This window comes from Gossypium hirsutum, chromosome D12, assembly GCF_007990345.1.
Source record: "Gossypium hirsutum isolate 1008001.06 chromosome D12, Gossypium_hirsutum_v2.1, whole genome shotgun sequence".
Taxonomy (NCBI): Eukaryota; Viridiplantae; Streptophyta; class Magnoliopsida; order Malvales; family Malvaceae; genus Gossypium; species Gossypium hirsutum.
In genome coordinates, this window is record NC_053448.1 from 8324120 (window position 1) to 8341298 (window position 17179).

Genomic DNA, 17179 nt, shown 5'->3' on the forward strand with positions numbered 1-17179 from the left:
AAACCCTTAACTTAAAAACCTTAACCCTTAAATTAAAAACACTAAACCCTTAAAATTAAAAACCCTAAACCCTTAACTTAAAAACCTAAACCCTTAAAAATAAAAACCCTAAACCCTAACCCTTAGCTTAAAAACCCTAAACTAATTTAATTAAAAATTTTAAACCCTTAAACATAAAAAACCTAAACTGATTTAATTAAAAACCCTAAACCATTAACTTAAAAACCCTAAACTAATTAATTAAAAACCCTAAACCATTAACTTAAAAACCCTAAACTAATTTAATTAAAAACCCTAAACCCTAAACTTAAAAACCCTAACCCTTAAATTAAAAATCCTAAACCTTAAAATTTAAAACCCTAAACCATTAACTTAAAAATCCTAACTCTTAAATTAAAAACCCTAAACCCTTAAAATTAAAAGCCATAGGCCCTTAACTTAAAAACCCTAAACTAATTTAATTAAAAACCTTAAACCCTTAAAATTAAAAACCCTAACCCCTTAACTTAAAAACTCTAAACTAATTTAGTTAAAAACCCTAAACCCTTAACTTAAAAACCTTAACCCTTAAATTAAAACCCCTAAACCCTTAAAATTAAAAACCATAAACCCTTAACTTAAAAACCCTAATCCTTAAATTAAAAACCCTAAACCCTTAAAGTTAAAAACCCTAAGCCCTTAACTTAAAACCCTAAACTAATTTAATTAAAAACCCTAAACCCTTAAACTTAAAAACCCTAACCCCTTAACTTAAAAACCCTAAACTAATTTAATTAAAAACCCTAAACCCTTAAATTTAAAAACCCTAAACTAATTTACTTAAAAACCCTAAACCCTTAACTTAAAAACCCTAACCCTCAACTAAAAAACCTTAACCCTTAACTTAAAACCCCTTAACCCTTAACTTTAAAATTTTAAACTAAAACTTAAAAACCATAACCCTTAACTTAAATTTATTTGATAATTTTACTAACCATTAATACAATTTTTTGAGTTAATATTTTACATTCACATACTGTTAGATTTGGAAAAATATTTTGACTGGTACTAAGAATTAATAATTTGACACCACTGCCATAATTTTACTAACCATTAATACAATTTATCTATTAATAATTTTACAAATATAATTTTTTTACAATTACATTCAACTATTGCGATTAGGGCATGATCGACTTGTATGGCTTGGATTCCTACACCATCCGCACAACTTCGTTTGACTGGCTGTTTCTCGGATATCCATATTGTTACGTATTCTAGTCGAGTAAGGTCGACCCTTTGGTTTGCAACGTAATTCTCTATCCGGTAACAGCTTAAAAGGAGCAAGAGATATGGGCGACCACTTACGTTCATCTGGGACCGGTGGGAAAACGTGTCTCCAGACGTTGTACATGTTTTATAATTTGTACACTTCGTCCACATAACTCATCGAATCCAGACGGAGATTCTGACAAGCTGCAATAACATGAGCGCATGGATAACAAAGTGCATCAAACATCCCACAGTCGCAAGTCCTATCTCGCAAGTGTACACGATATTGCCCGCCAACAACACCTTGGTGTAATCTGTCAAACTCTGTCACGCGAAACCATAAGTTGCCTCGATCGTGACACACTGTGTGCATGGTGTTTGCCCGCGCCTTGGCCTTGTTTATTTCTTGAACTACCTTACTGCACCATATATGGCCTCCCTGCGTCTGGCCTGCATAGCTTGCTGCTCGCTTTGGAAATAGTGCTGCCAAACGAAAATATGTCTCTCGCACAACCGATGTTATCGGCAGATAACGCGTTCCTTTAAGAACAGAATTTATGCATTCAGCCAGGTTTGACGTCATATGGCCATATCATAGGCCATCGTCGTATGCTTGTGCCCACTGTTCGAAACGTATGTTACAAAGGTAGTCCGCTCCTTCTCCGTTAATTGAACGTAAAATTGTCAACATCTCGTGAAAACGGTCTTTGTTTTTTTCATACCCTGCCAATATAAGTTCATAGCGAATATTACATACCACTTCTACCAATAATACTAATTAAAATTGACAAACGAAATAACACAGATATAGACTAAATATCCATGTTGGTCACTTGTTGTCGTTCGTTCTTAGATGGATATTGCCTGTAGTAGTTGGAAGCAACGTGTCTTAGGCAATATCGATGGTGTGTACGCTGCCATAAGCTTCCCTGTCGATCAAATGTAGCTAGTATACCGACGCCTTGATCTGAAATAACACAGATATCAGGTTGGGGCACACATGCCTCCTTAACCTAAAGAGAAAGAAATCTCAGTCATTAGACGACTCCCCCGGTGTTATTGCCTAAGACACGATTTCACCGTGGACGCGATTTCGCCGTGTCTTCCACGTTAGGGTTTTTAGGGTTTTTGGAGAAAAAAGTAAACAAATAAGGGATTAGGGTTAAGGGTTTTGTAAGAGCCCATTTTTGTCCGGGCCCATACCAACAAAATAACCCAAATAATAAAATCCAAAATAAAATCCCAAGCCTAAAATCTGGCCCAAAATTAGGAAAACCCTAACCCACAAAACTTAAAAAAAATTTCAGCTATCAAAGGAAACCCTAGCCTTCAAGCGCCGCATGTGTGCCGCTTCACCTCCTCGTCTGCCACGCCCACTCGCACGCCTCTGCCACCATTGTCGGCCACGACCACCTGCAAGAAGCCAAGCAGAAATAAACAAATAGAAAATAAACAGTTGTAATCGGTTATAAAAACCGAAAATCTCACCATTGTAATTTCTTCTTCCGATTAAAAAAAACACACTTGAAATAAAATAACAAATTGCTTCCTCTTTCGATCTATATTATTTATTATTTATCTATTTTTTCATTTTTTTGAATACTTCCTTATTATTAATAAAAAGAAAAAAGGGAAAAGGGGAAGAAAACCACCTGAATCGGCCCACTGAAGCCGTCGTCGTCGTCGTCGGCTCTTCGTCGTCGTCGGACGCGAGTTTAAGGAGAGGCCCGAAGCTTTTCTTTTTTCCCCTCGTTTCCCCCCGTTCCTTGGCCTCGATCTCTGAGTGCGCTGCAACGCGCGGCCTGAAGGCGCCCTTGAATGGCTCCGGCCACCAGGCAAGGGAAGGCACGACGGCGGCTGGGCCTGGAACCCGAACAGAAAAGGGGAAGCCTCCCTTTTATTTTTTCAATTTTCTTTGAAAGAGAGTGAAACGACAGAGGGAGTAAAATTTTTTGCTTTTATAGTGATGAAAACGGCGCCGTTTAAAGGGGAGACCTGCGCACTTTGCCCTAATGGTTTATTTGCGCTTTTGGTCCCTCTAGCTCTGCGACACGTTCCATGTAGCCTTTCAATTCTTTTAATTTTGGCCGCATATTTTTTTCGTCTGCTCCAATTTAGTCCGCGCATAAATGCGGCGCTTCAGGACTTGGGCATATTTCCCGATCAGTCCTCCGTACTTTGCGCGCGCCTCATTTCAGTCCCCCAGCCTTTAAATATCTCATATTTCAGCCCCAAATCATTTTATTTGTTTGCGATTCGCCCCCAAATTTTAGTTTAGTTTTCAATTTAATCCCTTATTTGTTATTTTAGTTATTTTATCATTAAAATTAGTTATTTTAATATTATTATTACTATTATATTACATTACTATTATTATTGTTATCTATTTATTTATATTTATATTTATTTAAATTTTCAGTACATATATATACTTATATATTTTTATATATTCTACAACTTATGTACATACCTATATATTTATATACATATTTTCATTTTCATAAATATATACACGTACACATTTTTCTCTAATATATATATGTATATGTATATGTATATACTCATATACATTTCTTACTATATCTTATAATTTATATATATACACGTACATATCCTCTATTTATTTTAAATATATTTTTTATATTTCATATTTTCTACATGCATATATATATACTTATCTATTTACATATTTTAATTCATATACCTATACATGTATACATATTTACATATATTTTTATATTTAATAATCTCACAATACGTATACGTACATAGATTTTTCATATTTTCATAATTTTGTGTACATTCATGTATATACGTTCTTTACATCTATTCGTTATTTATTTATTTATCTTCATTTTTATTATTATTTATATTTAATAATCTTACTTTCGTTGCTATTACTCGCGTTGTTTTTATGCCATCATATTCATTATTGTTTTGCTATGCATATTAACACCATACATCAAAAAGAAATTTTTTTTAATTAAGGCAATATTTCGCGTTTGGAAAATTCGAGAAAACGTGCCCTAACGTGCTGGATTTCGATTTCTCGTTCGACCAAATAGCCAAATATCCTTTTTAAACTTTCAAAATAAGGCAATATTTCGTATTTAGAAAATTCGAGAAAATCGTGCCCTAACTTACTGAGCTTCGATTTTTCTCGCGTTGATCCTAAATAACCGAACATCCTTTTGAAATTAAAATAAATGAGGTTTAAACAAAAAATAAAGGCAAGCTTACTCTCGAAAATACGATGTGTTGTATCCTAACTTACTGGACGTGACATCTTGTTACTTCGAGATAAGGAAGCATTTTCCATTTTGATTTATTTGAGTAATTTTAAAATAACAATATAAGGAGGGATCATATTTTAAATTCTTTTTGAGTTTTTAATTTTCGACACCAAGACATTAAGAAATCAACTAGGTACCAATTTTGGGCGTATCGAGGGTGCTAACCCTTCCTCGTGCGTAACTGACTCCCGAACCTGTTTTTGGATTTCGTAGACCAAACTCGTTGTTTTAATAAAATCAAATTGTTTATCAAAAACAACTATTTTACGAGGTGACCCGATCACACCTCATCAAAAAAATATTGGTGGCGACTCCCAATTTCGTTTTATTTTCAAAATCCAAGTCAACCCCGTTTCATAAAAAAAAATGGTGTCAACAGGTTTCATAATTAAATTAATTAAAATTTATTCAAAATTGGATTACGTTTCGTGTTTATGGGTTTTTAAGATAAAATCAAAGTAGGATGATTTATCAGAAGGATTTTTAAAGTCGCGCCCACGTGACTGGGTACCCGTCCACCGGCAATACCAATTGCAGACTGACATCTTCCAAAGTGATAGTGCACTCTCCACATGGAAGATGGAATGTGTGCGTCTCGGGTCTCCACCTCTCGATCAACGCACTAATTAGTTTTAGGTCCACCTTGCATCCCCGGCCTACCGTCGCCACGTGCCAAAAACCTGCTTCCCACAGGTAGTTCTCTACCAACGGTGATGGAGGAGCATGCATATTCCGGATATTGCATTCCAATATCCGATCTACAGACTTTTATAACAAATAATAAATTAATAATTATCTAAAAATGTATAAATAAAAAATTCTTAAATAATATTTAAAAATTAAATTTAACGCTTACCATTTTCATTTGTTCCACCGATATGTGATACTTATCAAGACGAGTCAATTCTCTGGCCATTGTTGAAATCGTACAAATTTTTACGGTTTAAAAAAATTTTTAAAAAATAATTTTTTTAAAATTATTTAAAAATAGGGATTTAAGAGAAATTTAAGAGGAACTTGAGAGCAAATTGAAAATAAATATGGATTCGAGAGAAATTTTGAAGGAATTTGAGAGCAAATTGAGAGGAAATTTAGAAGAAATTGAGAGGAAATTTTAGATAAGATTAGTTTGTGAAAAAAAAGGGTGGGGGTATTTATAGTTTTTTTTTTGGACTGTTGGGGGGGCAACGGTCAATTTTTTGACCGTTGCACTGTTCATGCGCGGGGCAAATCGGGGCCACGTCAGCGCGATTTGCTGACGTGGACACAAATCGCATCTTCTGAAGCGCGATTTGTTGCAATGCCAGCAAAGCGCGCTGACGTGGCCGCGATTTACTGGTACGTACTCTGACATCGCGCTGACGTGGACGCTATTTCGGGAAAAAGGGCCCATTCCTGTAAATAATAAAATACCGGGTCTATTTCGGTAAATTTAAAAAAAATTAGGCTTTTTTAGTAAATTGCCTTTCTCCATGAATCCGGCTCTTCGTATTCAAACCATTCTCATTAAGGACTACTTTAAATATCATTCTTCTAAATCATCTTATATACATTTGCTAATGTGATATTTTTTGCAATTTTAATATGTTTTCAATGTTAAAACATCTCATCTCTCCATAAATTTGGAATTTAAGTTTTTATCTTTTTATTTTTACAAATCTATTCTCTCTACTTTTCAAATTTCAAAATTCAGATTTAATTATTAACACGGTTAATTTTTCTTAATTTGTTGGTGTAAAATTTTTTAAAAAATAATGGCCATATAACTAAAAAATGACATCCTAATGAACCTAAATTTTGACAAAATAATTTTGTAAGTGTTAATAGTTCGACCTGAATTTTAAAATCTAAAAAGTAAAGGGATTAAATTCCTAAGATTAAAAATATAGGGACCAAATTTTAAATTTACAAAGAATACAGAAACTTATAACATATTTTAACCTATTTTTAATGATTTCAATTCATTTTACTTAAATCAAAATGAAATTCCCAATATACATTCTTCAAATAACATTTCAACTATATTTATTTATTATTATAAATTAAGAAAAGTTAATATTTACTTTATTATATTACATTTTGCTATTACATTCTACCTAAAATATTATCTTTATAACGATTTATTTTTGCCAACGAGGCATTGGCTAATTGGCAAGGCTTAAAAGCTTTGAGATTTTAGGTTCTAAGTAGGGGTGAGCATTCGATCGAATCAAAAATTTTCGAGTTAATCTAGTTTTCGAATCTCATTTTATCATCCTAACTTTATTTGAAGTTTTCTCGAATCGAGTCGAGTGAGATGGAATTCGAATCGAATCGAATATATTTGTTCGAGTTAAATTTTAAAAAATAATTTTGAATCCTTGTAACTATTGTCACCCATCGTAATAAAATTTGTCCACCTTAATCAAAATTTTTATTAACTTTCATCACTTCATAATTTATTTATTAATTTTTTATATATTGATTAGCTTCTTTGCTTGCTTAGTTGTTTCAATTATCTTCAGATTCTTGTCACTATGTATTTTAGAATTAAAAATATATTAAATGTAAAAATATGATTTTTAATAAAAGTTATTTTAAAAATAAAATGTGAAATCGATACTAATATAAAATTTTAACACGAATATTTTATGGCATAATTAATACACTACACCAAAACAGGCTTTTAGCGGCGTTTGGACAAAAAATGCCGCTAAAAATCAAGCATTAGCGGTGCTTTACGTAAAACGCCGCTAAAGATCGAGCATTAGCGGCGCTTTTTCAAAAACGCCGCTAAAAATGAGCATTAGTGGCGATTTTTGGAAAAACGCCGCAAAAAACCCTAAGCCCAACGGCATCGTTTTATGCCTTTCGAGGCTTTAGCGGCGTTTTTAAAAAAGCGCCGCTAATGCTCAGATCTTTAGCGGCGTTTTTGGAAAAGCGCCGCTAATGCTCAGATCTTTAGCGGCGTTTATGGAGAAGCGCCGCTAATGCTCAAATCTTTAGCGGCATTTTTGGAGAAGCGCCACTAATGCTCAGTTCTTTAGCGGCGTTTTTGTAAAAGCGCCGCTAATGCTCAGTTCTTTAGCGGCTTTTTGTAAAAGCGCCGCTAATGCTCAGTTCTTTAACGGCGTTTTTGTAACAGCGCCGCTAATACTCAGATCTTTGGCGGCGTTTTTGAAAAAGCGCCGCAAGAACATTTTATCTGTCTATTTACTATTTAATTTATTTATATTAATTAAAATTCAATTTATTTTTAATTTAATATTTGTTAAAATAGATAAATTTGAAATAATGACACTATTTAATTTGTTTATTTATATTAATTAAAATTCAATTTATTTTTAATTGAATATTTGTTAAAAATGGATAAATTTGAAATAATGACACGTAGAAATAATTTGAAATAAAAAACTTAGAAAAATATTTGTTAAAAATGGAGAAATTAAAATACTATTATTTAAAATAATTTTAAAATTTTTTGGCTACATAATTGATTGATTTTTAATTTATATATTAAATAATTTCAAATATAATTGCAAAAGATACAATAGTATTAATTTTAAAATATTTAATTTAATTATCATTATAGTTTAGGGTTTAATATATATGGTTTAGGGTATATATATGGCTAATTTAGGATTTAGGGCCGGTTCAAGAGTTACAATTTTAAGGTTTATAGATTATGGAATTAGGGATTATGGATTAGGGATTCTGATTTAAGGGTTGTGATTTAAGGTTTATGGGTAAGGGGTTAGGGGTTAGAGGTTAAGAGTTAGGGATTTAAGGTTTATGGATTTAGTGCCAGTTTAGGATTTAGGGTTTAGATTAATTAGTATATTTTAATTTATATATTAAATAATGTTTAGGGGTTAGATATTCGGGGTCGGGTTAGGGTTTAGGATTTATATTAATTAGTGTTTTTTAATTTATATATTAAATAAGGTTTAGGGGTTAGTTGTCAGGTGTTTGGGGTTAAGAGTTAGTGATTTAGGGTTTAGAGATTTGGGGTCGGGTTAGGGTTTAAGCTTTAGATTAATTATTATTTTTAATTTATATATTAAATAAGTTCTTATATAATAAATTGTAAAGATTATTAATTTAAAATTGATATGCAATATACAATAATTGAATATAAAAAATTATAAAATATGCGAGCTTTGGCGGCATTTATAGCAAAAACGCCGCTAATATGTATTAGAATTTTTTAAAACGGCGTCGTTTCATTACAATAATTTAATTTATTAGTGGCGTTTCTTCTGTAAACGCCGGAAAAGGTAACATTAGCGGTGTTTATCACTAAAAAATATCTAATCTAAACCATTTGATATATTTAAATATTAGATTTAAAAAAATTAATAAAAAAGTAACAAATTGATACGGATAGGTAACTATCTATTTTGGATATATAGGACCAAATTATAACAAATAAAAATAAAATATAAAAACTAAAATCATTCCACATCGAACATCTAGCAAAATAATTATATTTTAGTTAGGAAGAAATATCTCTAATAAAATGGAGATTATCGTTTAGGGTTTAGCAGTTAGGGGTTAGGGGCTAGAAGTTAGATTAATTAGGGATTTAAGGTTTCAAGGGTCGGGTTAATGTTTAGAGTTTAGATTAATTAGTTTTTTTAATTTATATATTAAATATGTTCTTATATAATTGTAAAAGATATAATAATAAATTTAATATATTGGAATTATGAGTATAGTTTATATTATTTAAGAGATAAACAATAGATAGACTTTATGTATATTGAATGGTTAATTTAGGGTTTAAGGTTCATTTGAGATTTATTAAATGATACAAATTTATACAATTAATTAATGCTTTTATATTTAAAAATATTTAATCTAAACCATTTGATATATTTGATATGGATATATGGGTAATTATTTAATTTGGATAGGACCAAATTATAAGAAAAAAATAAAATACAAAAATAAAAATGAAATAAAAAAACTAAAATTTATAATTTTTCTAATTCTTTTAAACATTACTTAAAATTTTAATAATTCTTTATGTAAAATTTATATGAAAGATACAATAATTAAATATAAAAAAATATGCGAGGTTTAGCGGCGTTTTTAGCAAAAAAAGCCACTGCTATGTATTAAAATTTCCCAAAACGGTGCCATTTCAATAGAGAAATTTAAATTTCTTAGTGGCATTTTTAAGAAAAACGCTGCAAAGGTAGACATTACCGGCATTTTGATAAAAAACGCCGCAAATATGTATTGCAATTTCTCAAAACGGTATCATTTCAACGTAAGTAGTGGCGTTTTTCTTTAAAACGCCGCAAATATGGAAGCAAATAAAAGGTAATCAAAATCCCGCTCACTTCCAAAAAAAAATTTTTGGTTACCCGCTCATTACTCCCTCTTCTTCTCATCTCAGTCGTGCGCCCTAAATCCCCCAAATAAAAGTTTGTTTTTCTTCAGCTGAAATCTCCCAAATTTCCCATTTCCAACAACAGACTTCAAGGAAGAAAACCAGAAGATGGGATGGAATCACCCATACATATCGCTGGAAGAAATGATGAAACTGATAGAAGGGTTTGTTGATATCCTGGTTTTGTCTTCTGGGTATCAATCCTCTGGTCTTCCCGTTCACTAGGACTTTGATAACATCAAGCGAGCCTTTCAATGGGCCCTCTTCTTTGAAAATATCAGTAGTCTGTACCCTCTTTGAAAATGTCTGATAAGAGATGCTAAGTCGGATTTTGTTCCAGATCTTCAACAGCAGGTAGTATATAATTTTTCCTTTTGATGAATACAATATTTCCTCTGCGTTTCGAGAAAGACTAGAACACATGGAATATTCTAAAAACCAACGTCTAATGCTCCTCTTGGTAAAATCTAAACTTCACTTTTTTTTTGTTTGGTTCCCGGTAAAATCAAAGCCAGAAAGTCGTAATTTTGTGTCTCTTCTTGTTAATACACAGGCGGAGAAAGAGCTGCAAGCGCACAAATCTCAGGTTTTGGAATCGAAGCTGGCTCGTATTGGTTCCATGGAACGAAGTTGCTTGTTTCTTGATCAAAAGATCGCATCACAAAACTTTAGAATCTCTGCTCTCAAATCTGATATCGAAAATCTCGACACCAAATATGATTCTAGTTCTCAAAAATTGAAGTAAATTTTTTTATGTGTTTAGCGGTGTAGATTTATAGTTTAAATTTTGAACTGAAATGCATTGCGTTGAAACTTAGGGCTGTGAATAGTGAGATTGAGGAGCTTGAAGAGGTGAAGAAGGAGAGAGATAAGTTTTACGAACTGAAAATTTCAGAAATGAATGAGTTTAGAGAGAATGTAAAGAGGTTTTTGACGGAAACTCGAACTCGAATGCAAGAATTGAGGAACAGTGTAAACGAGGTAAATTGAAATGTTTGATTTTGAGACTTTCAAATTAAGAATCTTAAATTTGAACTACTAAGAAGTTTGTTGAAGTTACAAATATAATCTCATTTTTAATTGATCAAATTGAGCAATGTATACATTCAATTTCCTATCTTGGTTTCATGGAATTTGTCAATTTTAACCGATGTTTCTTGCAGCTGAAGTTAACTTTTATGGAACTTCCAGGCAACAATGGTTATAGAGTAGTTCTGAGATAGCTGAGGCAGAGATGAAAAGGGCTGAACTGTTGGCTATGAAAGAGAGTTTAACAAAAACCTTAGCTTCAAATCACCAAAGAAGAGCAGAGTTGCAAAAGCAGATTGAGAATATGCTGGTTGCACGAAGTCCAGAGAGATGGAAACCAATCCAGTCTGGCAATAGCAAAGGTGTCTGATAACAATATGGCAGATTCATGAGGATGAGTCATGTTGTCGAATCAAATTTCTACCATAATTCCGGGTCAGTTTTTGAGTTCTCGTGCAATAGGATTGAATTTATTGTTATTTTTGGTAGTAATGAACTGTAACTTGGAATTAAATCTATGTTGTGGATTTATAATCCGTATCAAAGGAGTCATCAAAAGTAAAAGCTGAAAACAAGTCAATTGAACCATGCATATATTTTCATTTGTCTGCGAGTTTTACACCTTGAATATGGTATTTCCTTTTACAATATCTGCTCACTTTGTTTCTTTCTTATACCCCTTAAATAAGCCTGAGTTACTGAGATCAGCATAATGTTTACAAGTTTATTGGAGGAATCATATATACAACACCGAAGGGCTGAAAACTTTTTGATTTGATTAGAGAAAAAATACTAAGTAAGCATCAATTAACGGTACTGATAATTCCTAGATCCTGTGAGAGCCTATATCGCTTATGAAGGCAAGAGCACATGCCTTCGATATTCGCCTAGAGCCCATAATGGGAATATATTTCTATATGCAGCATAATGTATCATACAAGTCCTCAAACAGATCCCTGTAAGTTCCTGTTAAAACCAATATTGTAGTTTAGGGAAAAGTACTATTAATTAATGTTCGATTTAGATATTGATCACTTAGATAAGAAAGGACGCCAAATCTTTTGGCAATGGATGCATTAATTTGCTAAAAGGATCTGATTTATGTCTGAGATACCTGTTGAGGAAATTCACCACTTTCCTTTTGTGAGTTAATCAGTAGTCTTGCTGCTTTATGTAAAGGTTTCGGATCGACATCAGTCTAGTTAGAAAGAAACATACAGAGCAGGAATTGAGGTTTGCTTTGAATTTCTTATGTTTAAGGGTTGGTATCATGTTTCTTTAACCACTAATATCAGCATAATTTATTTCCCATAACCCTACCTGTCCTCCATGAATCAGACCCGTCATTGCCCATGAAGTTTGCACAAGATGTGAGCAGCTCCCTTCAGCTAAATATCTATATTCCTGTTCATATTGAGGGGAAAACACTTAGAAATATTAAATATTGGTTTTGTTTGCAAAGTTGCTGTGAAGTTTTCTGTGTATCCGATTGTTGTTTCCTTTGAATTTATATGTAATATAGTTGATGTCATCTAAGCCCTTCTTATTGAGATTGTTTTGATTTTGTCATGTAGGAGACAACCTTGCAATATTGAGAGCAGAGTTAAAGAGTCAAAATAAGCATGTGAAAAATTTGAAGAAAAAATCTCTTTGGTCTAGAATTTTGGAAGAGGTACTAGTAAAGCTCTATGAATTTTTTTTTTGTTATATCATTTTTCATATACTTATGATGAACTTCAAAAAAAAATGTGGTGTTCTTTTTATCTTTTGCGGTGAACTCCAAGTCTAAAGGTATGCGAGCTTTTGCACATAATGTTACAAGTGTCTTTTGCTGCTTGATTTTGAAGTTAGTTGATATATATCAGTGGAAGTTTTATGCCTTGTATTCATAGGTCATGGAGAAGCTTGTAGATATCGTTCATTTCTTGCACTTGGAGATTCACGAGGCATTTGGTGCTGCTGGTAAGAATTTAAATCATCAAACTCAAATAATTTGGAAATGGAATTATTTTATCAAGGAAGTTATGAAGATAAAATTAAAATATTTATGCTACATTTGGTGGGAGTATTATTTTTTATGCATGTTTTAGTATATAAGTTAGCGATAAACTAATTCAATTGGTAATATTTAACCATTCCCATGACTTATTTTAGCAAAGAGAAGGAAAAATATTTGCTTATTTTGAAGAGGTCTTATTTTTTACAGGAGTTTTTATTCATATTTCTAATTTCAAGTTTAAAATTGTACTAACTATTCTTTATGTTAGGTCTAAGCATTCTTGTATTTCCCCCAGTTTAAAATTGTACTAATTTCAAGTTTAAAATTGTACTAACTATTTCCCCCGAAAAAATTACCTTTCAAATCCGTCGGTTAAATAAAATTATTTGTGAGATTAAATAAATAAATGTGCTATAGTCTCTGTAATTTGCCATCTAAGCATTCTTGTATTTCATCTAATTTGTTTGCTGTTTATGCTAAAGAACTGTGGCCTTTTTTATCATTTATTTTGTGCAGGAATTAGTGGTGCACCTCAAGATAACAACATTATGCTTTGGAATGCTGTTATATTTGGGTATATTATGAAATAAGACTAGAGAATATTTATGTACTTGCTTTTTAGATTAAAGTTCTATTAAATTGTGCTAATGTCTTTACTTGATAGATTTGCAGACTAATGCTAATGTCTATTAAATTCTGGTGTTTTGGTTTGAAGCATCAATTTTTCTATGTTCGTTTAGTTGATTTGTTTGATTTTCTCTTTAGAAGGTTGCTATGCTCAATATATGTTGATGTAATCTATTTAAAATTTCTGAGCTGTTTTAAAATTTATTTTGATTATTATGTGAGGTTAGGCAACAAGGTGAATAATATCGATGATTATTACTTTGATTATTTATGGTGCGAAGATTATAAGTATATCAAGGTGATCTTTTCTGATTGTCGTGAAACTTCTGCATTTCAGCCGAGGTTAGTCTCAATTGATCTCAATTGTCTCCTTGTTCCACTATTAGCTAAAACAATAAGGTCGTTGATTTTCTGACTTGCTTAATAGATTAGTTGTTTCATGTTTGGAAACTTTTGATGCTTTTGGTCTTTATGTCCTGTAGTCATTGAAAAAAATTTGGTTTTCATTCTTCACTTAACAAGTCCAGTGGCACATACATATGTAAACTAGGAATTCATTGGTTTCATTGCTGTAATCTCTCTTATTCAATATCTAATTCATTTCCATGGTTGAGATAGCTAAGTTGTCAATTTCCTCGAGTATTAATTTTTGCATTCATGTTATTTCCCATTCATATTTAACTTGTCAATATCAATTTTTGTTTTAATGCACTATAGTTATTTTCCCAATTCTGCAGGGTATATGAAGATTGGATAACCAGGAATGTAGCAGATGTAGTTTGCATTGTATTTTTTTATTACCAAGATTTACTTGATTAAGAAAATGTATTGTATTTTTTATTACCTTTCAATGTGTATACATTGGCAAGTTCAACTAGTCAGTCTATTTCTCATATGTATTATTTATTTTAATTTTGATTCTAAATTTTTTTTACTTTAATATGTACGACAACTTTTTTAACTTTTGGATTTTAATTGTGTTATTAATTTATTATTTTAAATTCTAAAACTAAATTCATTAATTTTTATATTTAGTTTTAAAGTTAAAATTTTCATAGAAAATTTAATTTAAATAATATTTTCTTATCCTTAAAGTATATTTAAAGTTTATATTTAAAAAATAAAACAGAATATAATATTTATCATAAAAATAATATTATTTGATTAAAATAATTTTTTTAAATGTTATATTTTTAGTGGCGTTTTTGTGAGAAGCGCCGCTAAAGGTATCGAGCTATAACAGCGTTTGTGGGAAAAGTGCCACTAAAGGTATAGAGCTATAGCGACGTTTGTGGAAAAAGCGTCGCTAAAGGTCAATGTCTTTAGCGGCGTTTGTTAGAGAAGCGCCGCTATAGGTCATGGCCTTTAGCGGCGCATTTTCAAAAACGTCGCTAAAGACCCTGACCTTTAGCAGCGTTTATTTCAAAAAATGCCGCTAAAGTTAGCGACGCTGTCATTAGCGGCGTTTTTTGCAGCGCTTCTCAAAACGCCACTAATGCTTTTAGTGGCGCTAAAAAGCGCCGCTAAAAGCCTATTTTGGTGTAGTAATAATTCAATTGTAATAAAAATATTCAATATGACTAAACAATTTAATAATATAAATAATATAAAATGTGAAATTTAATTTAATAATATAAATAGTAGACATAAATAAAATTATTACTATTTATGTTTAGTGATTTTTTTTTGGATAATTTTGATTTTTTATTTGAGAGTAAAGGGTGAGAAGTAAAAGTTTAGGGGAAAAATAAAAAGTTTTGGAGAATAAAAGTTTGAGGGAAAGTAAATAGTTTGGAGGGAAAATATTAAAAAAAAATTGGAGGGGGGAGGGTTTGGGATAGATGGGAGGTGGGATGGGAAGGGAATAAAAGTTTTAGGGGAAAAGTGGGAGGAAGTAAAAATTTTGGGGGAAAATAAAAGGTTTTGAGGGTTTTTGGGAGTAAAATTTTGAGAAAAAAATAAATGGGAGAGTAAAATTTTGGTGAGAAATGGATTTTGGGTAGATTGGAGGTTGGGAGGGGAGGGGAATAAAAGTTTTGGGGAGAAAGTGGGAAGGAGTAAAAGTTTTGAGGGAAAAGTAAAAAGGTTTGGGAGTTTGGGGTAAAAATGTAAAATATTATAGTTTGATATTCGAATTATTTGAATTATTCGAGTTATTCGAATTCGAAAACTCAACTCGATTCGAACTCGAAATTCGAAAAAAATCGAGTTGATTCGAATAACTCGATTAACTCGAATAACTCGATTCGTTTAACTCGAAATTCGAATTTTTTTGCAATTTTTTCGAGTCGAATCGAGTTTTGCTCACCCCTAGTTCTAAGTCTTCCCCTATGTAAATGTGTGGGTTTTCCTATGTAAATGGCAAGTTTGTCGTGATGTTATTGTTGAATTGGATTCTCTAACCTCGATCTCAATGGTTATGTTGGGTGTTGGTATTAAACATTTGCTCTATTGTTTGGTGTTGGTCATTGATGGGGTGCTAAAACAAGATTGGAGGTGTATGTTAAAATATGTTCTTCAACAGTGTAACTTTGTTGCGAATCACTTGTCTAATAAGTGTTTGCAAATACAAGAACTAACCCTTTATTTTCGACCGCCCCTTCCTAGCATCATTCACTTGCTGAAGGCAGATATAGAAGGTGTCGCATTCCCAAGACTTATTAATTTAGTTTGATTAGGGATTTGGCCTTCGTTTGCAACAAAAAAAAACTAGTTTATATATTTGAGATCAAATATATGAATTTTGTAACATCTCTCACTTGATCCGGTAACAGATCCGAGCAAAAGATGTTACATTTAAGCACATAATCATCTTTTGAAATCACATTCATACATTTGCTTTATAACATGTCTATTATACATTTATAGTTCATATTTACACTACCAAACCTAGGTACAAGCCATCTTTAAAGTCCAAAATTTATATATACAAAAAGAACTTGGTCTTGTAGCTTGGATTAGTGATGTAGTCCAAGTTGAAGTAACAATCATATATATATACAATCAATCTACTTTCTTTCACGTACACGTTTAAACAAATGTGTTAAACTATGTGAATAGTTTAATAAGTACTCAATTGAACTCAATCTTACCATTTATATATATGCAATTTAATTGATTTTAATAATATTTATTCACATAATTTCTTTCACTGATATAATTAAACTTTTAATTCATTTCTAAAACATAAAACCATTTAAATTAACTTTATAATTTATAATTTTCATTTTAACATATTAAAATTTCTCTCTCAATTCATAAACTTATCAAAATCATTTAACACTTAATTCACATATATTACTGAAACACATATATCTTCATCATTATAACACTTAAATCACTAAAGCATTGATATTTTGATACATTTACAAAGATTCAGGCCAAATACGAGCTCTTGGCCTATAATGGAACTTCGATAACAAGAACTCCAGGAAATATATAGGAACCCTATTAAACACATTTCAAATCCCAATACTCATTTCTTAATCCTCTCCAAACCCCGATACCACCAGCTCGATTCCCATCTAAACCCCTAGTGTAACACCCTAAAAATTTTTAGTGTCATTAACGATAATATTCCGAGAATGAGAATTATAAAATTTC

General features: G+C 31.6%; 1 protein-coding gene across 14 annotated transcripts; it reads left to right on the forward strand.

The window, feature by feature from the left end:
• The first annotated feature begins 9874 nt into the window (after positions 1 to 9874).
• Positions 9875 to 14516, forward strand: LOC107946461 (protein PSK SIMULATOR 1). 14 transcript variants are annotated; one of them, XR_005922313.1, is made up of 8 exons: positions 9882 to 10381; positions 10475 to 10902; positions 11085 to 11385; positions 12525 to 12622; positions 12843 to 12912; positions 13466 to 13523; positions 13804 to 13918; positions 14314 to 14516. XR_005922313.1 is itself a non-coding variant. In XM_041108377.1 (8 exons), the coding sequence occupies exons 4-8, from the start codon at positions 11156 to 11158 to the stop codon at positions 14393 to 14395; spliced, it is 465 nt and encodes a 154-aa protein (XP_040964311.1). In that variant the 5' UTR covers positions 9882 to 10381; positions 10475 to 10662; positions 10740 to 10902; positions 11085 to 11155; the 3' UTR covers positions 14396 to 14516. The 14 variants fall into 14 exon arrangements, 9 of the variants coding, with proteins under 9 accessions (XP_040964311.1, XP_040964314.1, XP_040964317.1 ...); XR_005922309.1 differs by having other exon boundaries at positions 11085 to 11312; XR_005922312.1 differs by having other exon boundaries at positions 9882 to 10275; positions 10475 to 10662; positions 10740 to 10902; positions 11113 to 11385; positions 13466 to 13918.
• Positions 14517 to 17179: the final 2663 nt, after the last annotated feature.

Coding starts and splice junctions, on each gene's coding strand:
- LOC107946461 (XM_041108376.1), top strand. CDS start 11,156: ATGAAAAGGGCTGAACTGTTGGCTATGAAAGAGAGTTTAACAAAAACC. Junction 11,313..12,524: donor CCAGTCTGGCAATAGCAAAG/GTGTCTGATAAC, acceptor TTTGTCATGTAG/GAGACAACCTTGCAATATTG. Junction 12,623..12,842: donor GGTCTAGAATTTTGGAAGAG/GTACTAGTAAAG, acceptor TTGTATTCATAG/GTCATGGAGAAGCTTGTAGA.